We start from the raw sequence: 17,650 nt of genomic DNA on the forward strand, positions 1-17,650 counted from the left end.
CATTAAAATAACATAGAAAACAGCACAAAATGTATACAACTTAATGAATTATTATAAGATAATATTATCTTGTAGCTATCATTTATGAAAGGAGATAGTGCTTTGACAGCCAGTACCCCAGAAGCCCTCCATGGGCTTCCTTCCAAACACAGTCCTCCCCTCCTCTGCTCTCCACTTTCTACTCCCTTATGCGTAACATTATTCTGACTTTTACCGTAATCATCTTACACTTTATACTTCTATTGCCCAAACATTATAGTTTAAAACAATGCTGTCCAACAGAAATATAAGCTACCTTCTAATTTCAAGGTTTCTATTAGCCACATTTTTAAAAGTAAAAAGAAATAGATGAAATTAATAATATATTTTATTTAACCCAGAATTTCCAAAGTCTTATCATTTGAACATGTGGCAGTAGCCACATTTCAAGTCTTAGAAGCCACATGTGGCTAATGGTTGCCACGCTGGACAGCTCATGTTTAGAATCCTCATTTGGAATTTTGTTGATTGCATTTCCCATGGTATAATTTAACATTTTATTTTGTCCTCTATATTTCCCACAAAATAGTAATTGAATCTAAAACCGAAGTTAGCAAACATCTTTTGTGTGGGCCAGTTTCTGTTATCCCTGGTCAGCTCTGCTGTTATACTACGAAAGCACCCATAGACAATACATAAACTAATGGGCATGGCTATGTTAAAATAACAACTTATTTATGAAAACTAGCTTCCTCTTGCATTTGGCCAGTATTTTCTCGCCTGTGATCTAGAGGTTTGATCAGATGTAGGTTTGATATTTTGGGGGTGATAAGAACACTTCATAGGTGGTAGTAGTGTGCTATTAGCAGCAACTGATACTCAAAAAACTATTAAATGCTTAGTTATGAAGTATGCATATGTATGCTCCCTCTGACCACCGATAGAAAAGCTGCTCTTGGCTTATTCATTCATTGAAAAAATATTGAGCACCTACTTTATATCAGGCACTGTTCTAGTGCTAGGATACCGTGTTAACAAGGCATACAAGGACCGTCTTCTCACAAAGTTTACATTTTAATGGAGAAAAACGAATAAACAGATAAATAAAATAGGACATTCCTCTAGACTGACTAGTTAGAGGTGGCATAAACTGAGACACAAAAGAAAAATACCAGCCATGCCCTTTCCTGCAGTGTCAGAGCTCCTGGAAAAGAGAATTTCAGGAAGAGGGGACACCTAGTATAAAGGCCCTAAGGTTGGAACACAGTGGTTGAAAGAGACTGGCAAGAGATGAGGTTGGAGAAGATAGGCAGGGGCCAGATCACACAGGGTCTTAAGCATAGTGTTTGGATTTTCACCTAGATTTTGAACATCGGTATGATATGATATAATTTGCATTTTAAAAGATATTCTGGCTTCTGGGTGGAAACTAAATTGTAAGGGGGGTAAGAGTAGAAACAGGAAGACCAGTTAGGAGGCTTTTATGATAGTAGGCAAGAGGTAGGGTGTAGTGGCTCCCTCCTGTAATCCTAGCACTCTGGGAGGCCGAGGTGGGAGGATTACTTGAGCTTGGGAGTTCAAGACCAGCCTGAGTAAGATGAGATCCTGTCTCTACTAACAATAGAAAAATTAGCCATGTGTTGTGGCATGTGCCTGTAGCCCAGCTACTCGGGAGGCTGAGGCAGGAGGATCGCTTGAGCCCAAGAGTTTGAGGTTGCCATGAGCTATGATGGTACCATGTACTCTACCTGGAACAATGGAGTGAGACTCTTTCTCAAAAAAATCAAAACAAAAACCTAGGCAAGAGGTGATGATGGTGGACTAAGGTGGTAACAGTGAAGATGGAGTCTCTAGATACCAGATTTGATGGTGGAATCAATAGAATTTAGCACTATTGGATTGGATGATGGGAAGAAGAGTCAAGATCTAGATTTTTGGCTTGAGCGGCTGGGTGGATGATGGTGTCATTGCTAACGTGGAGAAGCTTCTGGGAGGAGGAACAGATGTAGGGGAGAAAATCAGGAGTGTTCTGGAAGACAAGTAGTTGATTAACAAATATTTATTGGCCTATATTTCAATAGCTAATAGTCTTTTGTTTTAGCATTAATTTTTGGAATCTGAAAATGTTTGTGTAGCCATTACCACGAACCTAATTCTTTTTATACCCTTTTCATTTGGATACAGAGGGATGAATGTGTCTTAGGGAGTTATTGTTGATCTATGATTTTTAAAATTTGTAATATTTTGAAAGTTGGAGTCACTGTTACCTCTTTCTTGAGTATATGTGTGTGTATCTACATACTATGTTATTGTACACACTATTAAATTTTTAGTCAGGCACAGTGACTCATGCCTGTAATCTCAGTACTTTGGGAGATAGAAGAGGGAGGAGTTAAAATTTTTGACTTATTTTTCCTGGGTGCTCATATGTTCATGTGCTTTTAGTTTCTACTTCATTATATCTATGATTCTCAAATCTACAATCTCAGTTCCTAATTTCACATTGATTTGTCTTAATTGTATATTTGCACTTGCTCAAAGGACATATAGGTGTCACATTGATACCTGGCAGTTTACATTTGGAAAGCTGAGTTCGTTAATCCCATACTTTATAATTCTAATTTCCAATTTCCATGTTTTTCTAGACATGGCTACCTCAAATTATTCTGTCCTTAATCTTCAACATTAAAATTCAACTGACTTTATTGTCGTTACTAACTTTTGATTGTTCTTTTTTGTATTTCTTTCTTTTTTTTTTTTTTTTTTTTTTTTTTTTTTTTTTTTTTTTTTGAGACAGAGTTTCGCTCTGTTGCCCAGGCTAGAGTGAGTGCCGTGGCGTCAGTTTAGCTCACAGCAACCTCAAACTCCTGGGCTTAAGCGATCCTACTGCCTCAGCCTCCCGAGTAGCTGGGACTACAGGCATGCGCCACCATGCCCGGCTAATTTTTTCTATATATATTTTTAGCTGTCCATATAATTTCTTTCTATTTTTAGTAGAGATGGGGTCTCGCTCTTGCTCAGGCTGGTCTCGAACTCCTGAGCTCAAACGATCCGCCCACCTCGGCCTCCCAGAGTGCTAGGATTACAGGCGTGAGCCACCGCGCCCGGCCTGTATTTCTTTCTAAGTCATTATCTCCTGCCTAAATGCCTATTACCCCCACCTTGAACTGAGTATTCTGGAAACTGAGCTTCCTAAGTGAGGTCCCTTACCCTATTCTCTTTGTTTTAATCTATTTATAAATAACTTGTACAAGTATACTTTTCTTTTTTTTTTTTTTTTTTTTTTTTGAGACAGAGTCTCACTCTGTTGCCCAGGCTAGAGTGAGTGCCGTGGTGTCAGCCTAGCTCACAGCAACCTCAAACTCCTGAGCTCAAGCGATCCTCCTGTCTCAGCCTCCCAAGTAGCTGGGACTACAGGCATGCACCACCATGCCCGGCTAATTTTTTTCTATATATATTTTTAGCTGTCCATATAATTTCTTTCTATTTTTAGTAGAGATGGGGTCTCACTCTTGCTCAGGCTGGTCTCGAACTCCTGAGCTCAAACGATCCACCCACCTCAGCCTCCCAGAGTGCTAGGATTACAGGCGTGAGCCACCGCGCCCGGCCACAAGTATACTTTTCGTTTTTATCCCTCAACTTCCTATTATAGTAAGGCTTTGAGGACACCATTAAAATGTTCTCTTTTTTTTTTTTTCCACTTAATCTTTACGTTTACATTTCATTTTCTTAATAAAAACTCTGTACTCTAGCCAAGGCAATTTCTTTGCTGTTGACTCTCAGGACAAAGTCATTTCTATCTTTATGGCTCTGGTATGCCATTCCAGGCAAAGGCAGCAGCTATTTCAGGATGTAAAGACATGAAACTGCATATGGTGTGGTGGCTTTTTTTTTTTCCTTTTTTAAACAACACCCACAGCAACGCCACCCCATACCACACACAGTGCCCCACAGCTCTCAGTAAATATTGTCTGACTTAGAGAAATTTTGTTCTTTTAGGATTCAGTGCGCCTTCTAGCTGTGGAAGCTTGTGTCAGTATTGCCCAGTTATTGTCTCAGGATGACCTTGAGGCCTTGGTGATGCCTACACTTCGACAAGCAGCAGAAGATAAATCTTGGCGAGTTCGCTATATGGTAGCTGACAAATTTTCAGAGGTAAAATTATTGCATTTTAAGTACTAAAGAAAAACCAGGAAAAAAAAAAACCCACAGATTTGCTGTTGCACCAAAAGTTTCTGAATTAATTCTTTTGAATGTAAAGTGTGGCAAAAATATATACTTGAAGATTGCACTATTTTGTGGTGTTGTTAATTATTTTGTTAGTATACATTAAAACCTATATAAATTCTTTTATAGCTCCAGAAAGCTGTGGGTCCTAAAATCACCCTAAATGACCTCATCCCCGCCTTTCAGAACCTACTTAAAGACTGTGAAGCTGAAGTTCGAGCAGCTGCTGCCCACAAAGTAAAAGGTTAAGGAGTTCAATTTATATTGTAACATGTGTCATTCATTTTGGTGTATTTGTGCCAGTGAATTTTGTATGTTTTTTTGTTCTAGAATATGTTTTTCAAATATAGAGAGATGATTTTAATATGTGGAAATGTTACATTGTCATATAAAGCCTACCCCCTTTATATTTAAAACCAAACAACCATTTTTTCTTATTTCTGTTAACAAATGCTTTTTCAAGTTGAATTGGTATAATATGCAGTGGCATAAAGATTGATGAAAAATTACATTTAGTATAAGAGCCATTTTCCCCCTTAGAGCTTATTTGTTTAAACGTATGATTTGATTTAACTTGTAACTGTTGATACACCTGGTGAAATTTCCTCATTTGGCACTTCTTAAACAGCTCTATGAAAGCATTATTTTTTCTATTTCTCTCTTTTAGAACTTTGTGAGAACTTGCCCATTGAAGGTAGAGAAACCATAATTATGAATCAAATTCTGCCCTATATAAAGGTAAACCTAACTTCAGTTTATTTTGTTTCACTTTGCCCAATATGAAGGTAAACCTTACCTCATTTTTTTTTTTTGCTTTACTTTAAAGCTCTTTGAGTTTAAAAGTGGACAAGGGATGAATGAGGCAGATATATTAACGTGTAACATTGTTCTTATTAGTGCCTGTTATAATTGTAAAATGCTTTTTAGTGCATAGGTTTATGATACCTAACAGATGGCCTGAGGAAACATCAACTAATCACAATTGAAATAGTGCTGTCTTTAAATTCTTTGGGAGATGGTATGGAAGTTTGTGTTATCTTGCAAGAAAGAAAAGCTTTTAATTTTGATTTTATTTTAGGAATTAGTATCTGATACCAATCAACATGTCAAATCAGCTCTAGCTTCTGTAATTATGGGATTGTCTACCATTTTGGGCAAAGAAAATACCATTGAACATCTTCTACCTCTTTTTTTAGCTCAGTTAAAGGATGAGGTGAGTCTGGCTATAAATTTTGTTGTCTTTGATAGTTGGTGGTGTGATTTGATTTTGGTTTGGAGTTTCAATCAATAGGACCAAAACATGGAAGTAGATAAAAATATCATAACTTATTTTAAACTAGTGACAATCCCCAAGTTTGGGTATGGGTTATGGGTTTACCAGAAAATGGACACAAGGAGCCATGGAAGCAAACCTAAAAATGTCTGTCTTCTCTGCCTGATTTTTGCTTCACATTCCCTGGTTCCTTATCTTTGAAGCTAATGTATCTTTGTTTTAAAAATGCCTTTTTAAATTTTTTTTTCAATTTCAATAGATTTAGGGGGTACAGATGGTTTTTTTGTTACAAGTTAATTGTATAATGGTGAAGTCTGGGCTTTCAGTGTACCCATCACCCGAATAGTGTATATTGTACCCAATAGGTAATTTTTCATTCCTTACCTCCCTCCCTCCCCCAAAGGTTCTTTAAGTTTAAATATAATATAAAAAATTACAACGATAGCTAACATTTATTTAGTAATTACTGTGTACTGGGCATGATCCTAATTGCTTTGCTCCTATTGTTACATGTGATCCTCACAACAATCTTATGAGGTAGATCTTATTATGCCCATTTTACAGTTGAGTATGCTGAGGCACAGAGAGATGAAACAACTTGCCTGAGGTCTCTCAGCAGTTGCAGATCTGGGATTTGAGTGCACCTAACTTAATTCCAGAGTCTATGCTCTTTACCATCTTACAGACTTTTCATTGAAAGTTCTGGTTAAGATCACTTATAGTTGTCTGCCTTGAATTATTTGTGTACTCTCACCTGAGAGGACTTTTCTCATTTTAAAATTTACTTGGCAGTTTTTAACCTTATCCTGACAGGAGAATATTGGGCAAGGACTTGACTTTTACGTGTGGTCTTTTGGGGCTTGTGTGCTTACAGTGTCCTGAAGTTCGTTTGAATATCATCTCCAATTTGGATTGTGTAAATGAAGTGATTGGAATCCGTCAGCTCTCTCAGTCTCTCCTTCCTGCCATAGTGGAGCTGGCTGAAGATGCCAAGTGGAGGGTCCGGCTGGCCATCATCGAGTATATGCCGCTGCTGGCAGGCCAGCTGGTAAGTATAGGGGCTCCATGAATTGCAGGGTAGTGTCAAATAGTGCAGTTTCACCATGGCAAGTAGGAGGCCCAACTAGCTTGAACGGTTATGTTTGTTTAGATGTGTGAAAGTATGATCTTGTCCTTGTTGCCTGTAGGATGGTTTTTATTTTTATAAGTGTATAAACATCTAACAAAAAGGTATAAGTCAGGTATCCCTTATCTGAAAAGCTTGGGATTAGAAGTGTTTCGGATTTCAGAATTTGGAATATTTGCATTATGTATACTTACTGGTGAAGCATCCCAAATCTGAAGATCTAAAATCCGAAATGCTCCAATGAGTATTTCTTTTGAACATCATGTCAGCACCCAAAAAGTTTTGGATTTTGGAGCATTTCAGATTTCAGATTTTTGGATGTAGGATGTTCAACCTGTGTAATAAAAACACATTTCATCTCACCACCACCTAAAAACAAAGCCATAGAAGAATATCATCAGTTTCTTGGTATATATAGCATAGATTTTATAATATTTAATGTCTCTATGACTTAAGGAATATTTAACTGAAAAGAAAAGGAAGTATGGTTTCAAGAGAAGTCTGCTTTGATTTTTGCTTAAGGCAGCTTCTCTTTTTGCCTGTATTCTGAGTAAAATGTCCCTAGAATGTTCCTACATTCTGAATAAAGGGAATTGAAGAATCACCATATAGAAAAAGTATTAAAGCTTATAATGTTAGTATTTTGACCAAAGTCCACATTATTACATTATCTTGAGTTTCTTGATTAGTTTTACTCTGATACCACGTTAATTAAAATTTCAAAGATGGGGTTTATAGCCACATCCTTCTTTTTTTTTTTTTTTAGTAGGTGCCCTAGAGGTTTTTTTTTTTTTTGAGGACAGAGTCTTGCTTTGTCACCCTGGGTAGAGTGCAGTGGCGTCATTGTCATCGTAGCTCACTGCAACCTCAAACTCCTGGGCTCAAGTGATCCTCTTGCCTCAGCCTCCTGAGTAGCTGGGACTACAGGTGTGCACCACTATGCCTGGCTAATTTTTCTATTTTTATTATCAGCTAATTTTTCTACTTTTAGTAGAGACAGTTTGACTCTTGCTCAGGCTGGTCCGAACTCCTGAGCTAAGGCGGTCTTCCTGCTTTGGCCTTCCCCAGAGTTCTAGGATTACAGGCATAAGCCACCATGCCTGGCCCATTTCTAAGTTTGAAATACCCTTACCCTTGTTGGTAGCACTTATTACAGAGTATTTGTAATAGTCTGTTACAATCTAGTTGAGGGGATAAACAAGTGATCCCTTTTCGGGCAGGGACTGTGTTCAGGGTTTTATTTCCACTGTCATAGTGCCTGTCATTAATTAGGCACCTAACATTTGTTGATTATTGAACAAATAAATACCTGAATATTTTTTGAGAAAGCTCATGCTATGTCATTTTACTGCTGACATACTACAGTTTGTTTTCCCTGCGTCAACCCCACTTCCATTCCTTTCAGATCACAGCATATGAAATTTCTTTATTTTTCTTGGACAACTGAATTTGTGTTGCTAATTCAAGAAATAGCCAGGAAACATGCATCTTGTGGATGTCTGTGGCTATATGTTTTATAAAATTTGAAGTGTCCCATTCTTCAAAATGAATGCCAAAGATAAAAGTACATCGCTAATAGAGTCACCTAGTTGTCTTGTCATCCTTTTCCTCTGTCACTCCCAAATGCTGTGGATCTTCTCTTTGCTGGTGACTGTCATGGATCAACCCTCCAGGGTGGAAAGCAGCAGTGGTTAACTGGTTTGCTGAAGACTGAAACAAATGTCCGCAAGGGAGGGTGAATTTTAGTACCATTTCTTTCAACTTCTGACCTGGAAAGTCTACAAGGGTTGCTAGCAATACAGAGCAGTATGGAAGCAAACCAGGTGATGCCGTTGGCTGACATGTTACCAGTCTGGTAGGGGTAACGTGCCTCAGTCATGAACATTTTGTTTTACATTTCAACCTCTTGTCAGTATATATGTTCTCCTTATTTTTTCTTTATCTGTAAAGACTTTTCTATCAGATAGTCAGTTTATAAAATTCTCTCAAGACTTTATGTATGGCCTTGCTTGTGGACCATGGTGAGTAAATGTGAAGTTAAACCACAAAAAATTGGAAAATAAAAGTTAATTAAGACTGAAGGAAAAACCCTCCACCTAAAATGAAAAAGAAGTCTTTGAGAGCTGACATGGTGATCTAATGATCTGTTCATATAAAACTATTTAATCATAGTCACAGTCTTTGAAGCATTATAACATTAATATTATATCTCTTTATTTAAAATATATAATCACTGGTCAGGAACTTCTTAGAATTTCAAAGAAGCAAGACTGTAAACATGTATATTCCAGAAAGGAGGCACTAGGAAAATACATATTACAGCATTTACCCACATGCTGCACAAGTCCCAGGGCTGAGAAGTCTTTTTAAATCAGCTCCTGGAGCTGGTCTCCAGTCTGTGCTGAAGTGGCTACCTGTTGGCAGTCAAAAGGAGCAGGGCTGGGAGAGCCAGGACGGTTCTGTGCTCCAGGTCCCACCTGTGACTCCCTGCTGGGGCTGCTTCCCCTGTTTTGTTCATGCTTTACTCTCCCTCCAGCGCTTTATCCCAGCGTCCCAGAAATCCTCTCTTTAATTGGGGATATCTCTATGTCTTGATGTCAGTTGCTTCATTCTTAAGGATTTGTTATGATATTAACCAAAAAGGGAACACAATTGGGAATCATTAATATTATTGACAGATATTTTTATTTTTATAAGTAATCTAAATTTTACTTGGCTGACCACCCTCACTGCATTCTTCTTATTCTCCTGCAGTATTGTGTGTGGCTTCTGGCCACCCTGTTCTTTCCTACTTAGCAGGGCCTGTGCCATCTCACTTATGCTTTTCTTTGTTTATATGATTTCTATCCAATAAAATAGATTTATATCTTGTTTGTAAATCCAATGACATTTCTGGCTGTCTCATGAATTCAGCTTCTTTTGGAAACAGTGTTTTTTTAGCCTTCAGGTAACCTTGGTGTAATATAATAGGTCATCTTGGTTTCTAAACTTTGGAGATGTGTATTAATAGAATCTTCTGTATCCATAGGGTGTGGAATTCTTTGATGAAAAGCTGAATTCTTTATGTATGGCCTGGCTTGTGGACCATGGTGAGTAGCTAAGTTAAAAATGGACTGTTATGGAAAGCCTATGATTTTGCATATATCCCATGATGTTCATACATTTCCTTTTCAAAAGGAATCCCAATCCAACCAGATATTTGCCTTAAAGTCCAGTCCTCTGAATACAAATTTGACATTTCTACCAGGTTTTTTATCTCAAATTTTATTTTCTCTATTAATCAATCTCTTTGTCCTGTTTCTTACTCATTCTATTACGTTATCTTCACAGTATCTCTTTTATGCATCTCCTTACTCCTTTATTCCAGCATCTTGTTTGACTGTGCTCTTATTGGTGTCTTCAACTGTAGACTAGGTTGGACAGGGATTGGAGTCAGATGAAAGGCCTAGGTTGGAAGAAATGGCTACTTGGCTTTTTTGAGGTGACAGAGGGAAGATCATATACAGTGGGGCAGTACAAGATTCTTAGGAATGGGAGATCCAGTTGTGCCCTAGGATAGAGAGGGTCTGGATTTCTGGTTTTGGTGAAAGGAAGGCTTCCTGCTTGCATCCTGACTACTGCTACAATGCTAGGAGGGTATGAGCCCAGGGCAGGTAGGTAGGACAGCAGGAATGAGCAGGGACTTTCTGGTGAGGTCTTGGGTAGCTGCATACCAGCCAGCAGTGGGTGGAAGATGAACCCTCTGCACCAGGTCCCAGGTCCAGACTTGGCAGCTTCAGTGTCGCCTTGGACCTGTTCTGACGAGTGCCCCTGGGGGCTCATGTGGCATTGTCCTTGAGCATTGGTTCCATATTTTGGTGGTGGATACAATAGGTATCTTGTTTCAGTTCTACAGTATCTTACATATACTTTATGTATGTATTAAGTATATGTCTTTGTTCATCTGTGGGTGCTTGTGCCTGCATATTTGGGAGGAATGAGGATATTTGGGTCTGGTTATACATATAGGTGGTTTTGTTAAAGGCCTATTTGTATCATATGAGAGATAATATGATTGAATGTGAAGAGGAAAGGTGTGAAAAAGTATGTGAAAATCTGCAAGGGCTTATATATGTGAATACTTCCAGTGTTTTCAAACTAGATTGTGAAGACTTCTTTCTGTTTTTCTTCCCTAAAGTTACCTTTTTATGTCCTGTTATTTTTTTCTTTTTAAATAAAACTTAAATTTGGCAAATCATGGTAAAGAAAGTCTTCTTTCTTTGAAAACAAAATGTTTATATTATTTCTGATAAATAGTGGGAATGGCACATCCCAGCAAATCACTCTATACCGTTTTTTGTAAGCTAGATTCTAGATTAAGACTTTTATTGGCTGGGTGCGGTGGCTCATGCCTGTAATCCTAGCACTCTGGGAGGCCGAGGCAGGAGGATTGCTTGAGCTCAGGAGTTTAAGACCAGCATGAGCAAGAGCGAGACCCCGTCTCTACTCTAAATAGAAAGAAATTAGCCAAACAACTAAAAATAGAAAAAATCAGCCGGGCATGGTGGTGTGTGCCTGTAGTCCCAGCTGCCTGGGAGGCTGAGGCGGGAGGATCGCTTGAGCCTAGGAGTTTGAGGTTGCTGTGAGCTAGGCTGACGCCATGGCACTCTAGCCCAGGCAAGAGAGTGAGACTCTGTCTCAAAAAAAAAAAAAAAAAACTGTTTTATTCTGAGGATCTTTTAAAGTATAAATATTCCACAAAGAATTAAATTCTTGACACCCTTTCTCTGTAGGATTGTTCTCTCTATGCAACTTAATTACTCCTTCCTCTTTTCTGATTTTTTTCTTCCAGTTTGGAAGCAGGAGAGACCCTTGTTTATTTCACTGCTGATGTGGGAACTGCAGGCATTCTTTGAATCAATGAAATGGCAGCTCTGAAATTTTTCTATGCTTAATTAATCACAGGAGCTTTTGTTGTTGTCTTGCTTTTGCGTTTTAGATAAGCAGTATATAGTGATCACTGATCAGAGTTTTTGAAACTTTTTCTCCTGGTTGTTAAACTAGTAAAAGAGTGTTCTAAAAAATCCAGGGAAATATAAGAAAGAAAGTATTACCTATATTCCTGTGGTTGAGTGGACAGTATTGATCAGAGGTAGGAATTTAGAAGGGGAATTTATTTTTTATAGGAGAAAGTATCAAAGTTAGTGAGCATAGAGTGAGGTAAACATTCAAAAAACCTTGTAAGTCAGCCAGATTTTGAGGGGAAAACGGTGAGAGAGAGAGAGAGAGAGAGAGAAAGACAAGGAGAGAAAACAGGCAGCACCGTGGAATGGTGTGCATTCTTTTGACAACAGAATTGAGAGGAGCCAAGAACATAGTAGGCATCTGGCCAAGTAGAGTTCAGGGCAGCTAAGGTTTTGGTCAAGGCTGAGCAGGTGTGCGCCCAGTCTCTGGTTACTCTGGCAGTGGGCTCCCTTGCTATGGTAATGGCATGATGATAAGAAAAAGCTCAAACGTATTAAAAAACAGTAATTAATTAGAGAAGACACATGCTTTAGCTAGCTCCATCTTAAGGGGAGGAGAGAATGGGAGTTGGGTCAAAGACAAAGACTATGGATGTGAAGGGAAAGAATCTGTGCTATGGGTAAAACAGTTGGCTTTAACTTGCTCCGTAGAGAGTGCTTCTGGATATTACCGACGGCCCGTTTCTTCCTTAGACTGGTCAGTTTAAGTGTTGGTGATAAGATGTGTTGTTACTCATCTATGCTGTCTCACCTGTTCTCAACATCATTGCCCAGAAGAATCCAAGGACTGGGAAAAGCTGGATAGTTCTTGTCTGAAGGCTTGTATAAATTGTCTAGGATTGGGACTGTGGCATGGGTAGCTATTCCTGCCCTTCCTGTTGATAATCCCGGAGGATTGGGCCCACCTGGCGAGAGAAATGGAACACAGAATCAGTACCTACCACCCTCGATTTATCTAGGCCCTGATTTTGAGTCTTACTGGATCTGTGAATTGACACCAGGCTTGTCTTTGTTCATTGCTGTATATAGCAGCTAATTGTGAGAAGATAGTAGCTCAGACCTTTATTATCTATTATGCCTTTGATAAATGATCTTATAGGGAATTATTAGATCTTAAGGCACATTTATTTACAGAAGGCATTCGATGTCTTATCTCAGCCTAAACATTTTTAATGGAGAAGAAGCAAGTTGGTCTGAAGTTCTTAATTTGCCCTTGTATAGATAAGCACAGTGTTCTCTACATAGTCTCCTGGATGTCTTTCTCCTCTCATTGGTCTTCTTTTTTACTTTTTCCTTTTTTTTTTTTTGGAGATAGAATCTTGCTCTGTTGCCTGGGCTAGAGTGCTGTGCTGTGAGCCTAACTCACAGCAACCTCAAACTCCTGGGACTCATTGGTCTTGATGCTACTTGAATAATTTTGCTAAAATACCACATTGGCCATTGGGTCACATGTTAGCTTTAAAAATCCATCAATGTTTTTCTTATCAGGTCTAAATTTAGCTTTCAAGATGCTCTATGGTCTGCATCCACAGACAGTTGTCTAACCTTAAAGTCTCACAGGTTTCAGTTTTTTCCTTTGTGTCCTGGGTACATTTTTCTACCCTTTGCAGGAATCACTCCTCTCTTCTATCTACTTATACAAATCCTCCCTAGTCTTCACTGCCCAGTGCAAGGTCTGTTTCTTTCCTGAAGCCTTCCCAGACCTCCCTGTTCACTCTTCTCTGCAGTCTTCACTACACAGTGCCATACTTCATTTTAATTGGTCTAACGCCTTGTGACTTCTCAAGAGTGCATTTGCTTTCATTTCTCTGATGAGAGTACATGACCTTTGAGGACAAGTATCTGTTTTTTTTAGGGATGGAGTCTTGCTCTGTTAACCAGGCTGGGGTGCAGTGGTACAATCATATCTCACTGTAACCTCCAATTCCTGGGCTCCAGAGATCTTCCCCCCTCAGCCTTCCAGGTAGCTGGGACTACAGGCACGTGCCACATCTGGCGAATTTTTCTTATTTTTTATAGAGATGGGGTCTTGTTATGTTGCTCAGGCAGGTCTTGAACTCCTGGCCTCAAGCAATCCTCCTACCTTGGCCTCCCAAAATGCTGGGATTACAGACGTGAGCTACTGCTCCTGGTCTGTGTTCTTTTTGTAACAAGTAGCATGCAGTAGTCACACATATTTGTTAATTAATTGATGATGCATATAATGAGCTCCTTGTATCCCTTGCCTTGGACGTATACATTTTGAAACTATAACAACAACAAATTAGTATATTATGCATCGTGGCTGAGCATGCTTGTCATTGCAGTATGAGTCTATGTGGAGTGTTTGCAGAGAGGTTTTGTTTTTAGTCCATGTTTGATGCTGATGTAAGTAAACTAGGTTATGTTTATAAAGCAGTAAGCAGTGTGAGACTGTGTTTTTGACCTCTTCTACAGTATATGCCATCCGAGAAGCTGCCACCAACAACCTCATGAAACTAGTTCAGAAGTTTGGTACAGAGTGGGCCCAAAATACCATTGTTCCGAAAGTGTTAGTAATGGCAAATGATCCTAATTACTTGCATAGAATGACCACTTTATTCTGCATTAATGTAAGTATAACGTAGCTGTTATTGCTAAGTTCAGGGATTAAAGCACTTGTTAACAACAATTTCTGAATCCTGAATACTGTTTTCTCTTTGGAATATATTGCTTATACTGATTAATTTAGATAGGAGATAAGAGAAAATGTCAATTTTAAAATTCATGTTAAAATCTATGGTAGTATATTAAAAGTTGCAGTTTAGTTGTGGATTCTGATCTAATTTTCAGATTCTTTGCTACCTTGTGTCCCTCATTTGGATGCTCAAGCTAGAAATATTTTCCTGTCAGTCAATTATTATATTTTCTTATTAAATATTAATTTGTCTCATTAGATTTTTGGATTTTTTAAACTAATAAGAGTTTTAAATGTACCATCTTATTTATTTTTCTAGGCACTGTCTGAAACCTGTGGTCAGGAAATAACCACTAAGCAAATGCTGCCCATCGTATTAAAAATGGCAGGAGACCAAGTAGCAAATGTTCGTTTCAATGTGGCCAAATCTCTACAAAAAATTGGACCAATACTAGACACCAAGTAAGATTTTAGTGTTATTCTTGTTTTTAAAGTATATTTTAACTTTTACCTTGTAGTGGAGAATAATAGCTAAAATTAGGTTCAGTGATTTTTCACTTAAGATATGGGTTTATTTAAAGAAAATAATAAAGTACTTCAGCAACCTTTTTTGATGATGTCCACTCTGACTTTTCTGTTTAAGCTCTGTATATGTGTAGATCATTGTCTGAAGCTAATTTTGCTGAGAACTTCTTTAGAAATTATTTTGGATATTTGTCAAGTTTATAAGTGTTTTAAAATATTTCTAAAATTTTAGACTTCAGAAATTACCATAGAGCACATATATCATAAAGGACTTCTCTGGCCCAGTAGACTGTCCGTCACAGGTAATACTTTTGATTTTCAGTGCTTTGCAGGGGGAAGTTAAGCCGGTACTACAGAAATTAGGTCAAGATGAAGACATGGATGTCAAATACTTTGCACAGGAAGCTATAAGTGGTATGTATTTCTGTTTTCTGCCTTGCATCCTATATTTTGGTTAACTGAGATTTATCCCTATTATGTGAGTGGTGTTAAGTGGGCAGGGTGGGTGGTAAGCATTACGGGAGACAGGGAGGGTGGTGAGTTCCTGGAAAGTGGTGCCCTCTTTGTTAGAACCTTCTTGGCCCACCATTCTCTCATAAGTGAGCAGGCCATTTCCTCAGTTCCATGTCTAGGACTGGACAGGAAGATGATCTTCTTACTGGTAAAAGCAGTTTTTAGTTTGGATTTGAATCAATTTTTGAAGTTTAACTTCCAGTTTGGCAGAGTAAAGAAAATGACTACAATGAGAAGTTCTTAGTCTCATGCTTTAGGATGATTGTTGTTGTGCTTAATATTCACATAGATCGTTCATGAACTTTCTGTACCACTAACCTGATTTTGTTTGGAATTTTCCAGTTCTTGCGTTGGCTTAATGAGGAACAGAAGGGAAAAGCCTTTACAAAGTTCTTATCACAGATTTCTAGACATTGTGTTCTTAAACTGGGTGGCGAAAATATGGAAAACCTTCAAGATCTCATCCAAGCAAATGGCAGCAACTTAGAAGAAATCAAATTTCAGTGACTTGATTCTTTTAAAGATGAAATGGGATTTTTTTTATTGCTCTTCCTTGTTGGGAGAATTATTTAAAAGCCATTCTTATTAATCAATTCCTGACGCTTGGTACAGTCATCTCGACTGTGTCCTAATGCTTTATCCGGCACCATCGGGGTTCCTGCATCCTCACTGTTTAATCAGCCCCGGCCACTTAATGTTCTGGACAGAGCCTGGATGGGTTTGGATCCAGACGTGGAGTGTAGTGATTTCTCTCCATCATTCCATAGTTAAATGTACATGTTTAGAATAACTTACTGCATAAATTTTCTATTTGGGAGATACATTGAGACTTGATAATAGTGAAAACCACATTTTCCTGGATTATGATGGTCTGCATTGGGGTCATGAAACAGGAATGTGGAAGCTCAGGGTTAATGTATTGGTTGTTTTGGTTTTTATTTGCTTGATTTTGACTGTAATCATGTCATTCAGAAGCCTTAAGTGTGGATGCATCTTGCTGCTAATGTGTGATGTTGACACTTAATTTCCACAGCTTACCACTGTGACTGTATTCAAAAATACTTCTCTCTTTCCTGAGAAACTTTTATTTTAGTGCTTTCTAATAAGCAGGAGTTCTATTTCATTGTAAGATTGCAGTTTTATATTTCAAATGAGTATAGAAACAACTACAGGTATAATTCTGAGTAGATTTCCTACTCCTCTTGGTTCTGTTTTCAGGAGTATTAACATCTGGTCCTTGCTACATTGCTACATTGTACAGTAGCTTTCCAAATTGAAGTTTCATTGGTATGTTTTTAGTATGGGTGATGCTGGAATCTTATCATTTGAAGTGTTTGTTTTTCTACTTTACAGTAAAAACCTCATTAATTCTGAAATTTAAGATAATGAGTTAACCTGAGTTTACTGAAGCAAATTAATAGCACTTAAGAAAGCCATTTGAACTACTTAAACAGTTTTAAAGCTGTCTTTAAAAAGCAGCCACTTGCCCTGTGATATGCCAAGTACCAGTCTTTTTAATCATATAAGTCCTTCCATGAGAATCTGTAGGAGGCCACACCTTTTTAAAGATACATTCAGTTTACTCTTTATTCATACATATGTATGTATTTTGTGGAGGAGTTAAATTTTTTAAAAAAATTTATATATTTCACCTAATCAAACTGACCTTATCTCTAATGAATTCTAGTTAATGAGGTTTTACTGTAGCTTATTTTTCTCTCTGTGCATCTTGTTATATAGTTGCTTGTTTTCATTTTGGTTTTTGAATTGCTGATTTCATTTATAACCTCTTAAATCTCAGGAGCCCTGTTCTGTTTTGTGAAGATCCAAAAGACTCCTATAAAACTTTGTACATTAAATAATTATATAAATCCAAGTTGACTAAATACTTTTAAGTTTGTCATACCTTAGAAAAACAGAACAGAAATTTTAAATCAGAAATTATCTGCCTGCATTTTAGACTGCCATATTACCTTGTAGTAAGTTTCCATTTTATACCTTTGGGCCAGGGATTAAATATTTTCCTAAGAAAAAATCTTTTTCTACACTCTCATTTTAATGTCTTAAACTATTATGCTATAAACATTTTAAATTTTAGTTTCATGTTTCTTTATTTCTTATGACCTGCAAGTTATGTTTCTCTTCATTGAATTTCACATGTGAGAGACTTTGTCTTGATGCTTGAAACAATTTGCATTGGAACCATTGCTTTACTCTTTATTGGAAATGCCCTTTTCATTGGTTTGGGGATAGACTTAAGAGGCCCTTGTGTATCCCCCGGGGGAACCCTGTGCATGGATGTTTAAGGGAGAGACAATAGCTCTTGATTGCTCAAGCATGGGTCATGG

At 37.9% G+C, this 17,650-nt stretch overlaps 1 protein-coding gene across 6 annotated transcripts in view; it reads left to right on the plus strand.

Moving 5' to 3' along the window:
• The window catches only part of PPP2R1B (protein phosphatase 2 scaffold subunit Abeta), a 44,851-nt gene that overhangs the window by 15,311 nt on the left and 11,890 nt on the right, over nucleotides 1-17,650 (plus strand). For 4 of the 6 annotated variants that reach the window (XM_069470911.1, XM_069470913.1, XM_069470910.1 and 1 more), the window contains 9 exons: nucleotides 3,979-4,134; nucleotides 4,336-4,450; nucleotides 4,874-4,944; nucleotides 5,285-5,419; nucleotides 6,354-6,527; nucleotides 9,634-9,694; nucleotides 14,045-14,199; nucleotides 14,584-14,726; nucleotides 15,112-15,203. In XM_069470911.1, the coding sequence (XP_069327012.1) occupies nucleotides 3,979-4,134; nucleotides 4,336-4,450; nucleotides 4,874-4,944; nucleotides 5,285-5,419; nucleotides 6,354-6,527; nucleotides 9,634-9,694; nucleotides 14,045-14,199; nucleotides 14,584-14,726; nucleotides 15,112-15,203 (1,102 nt within the window). Of the gene's footprint in view, nucleotides 1-3,978; nucleotides 4,135-4,335; nucleotides 4,451-4,873; nucleotides 4,945-5,284; nucleotides 5,420-6,353; nucleotides 6,528-9,633; nucleotides 9,695-14,044; nucleotides 14,200-14,583; nucleotides 14,727-15,111; nucleotides 15,204-15,644; nucleotides 16,045-17,650 lie in introns of those variants that run through there. The other 2 variants (XM_069470915.1, XM_069470914.1) reach the window with 1 other exon arrangement.

This window comes from Eulemur rufifrons, chromosome 6 (assembly GCF_041146395.1).
Source record: "Eulemur rufifrons isolate Redbay chromosome 6, OSU_ERuf_1, whole genome shotgun sequence".
In the NCBI taxonomy this organism is placed as follows: Eukaryota; Metazoa; Chordata; class Mammalia; order Primates; family Lemuridae; genus Eulemur; species Eulemur rufifrons.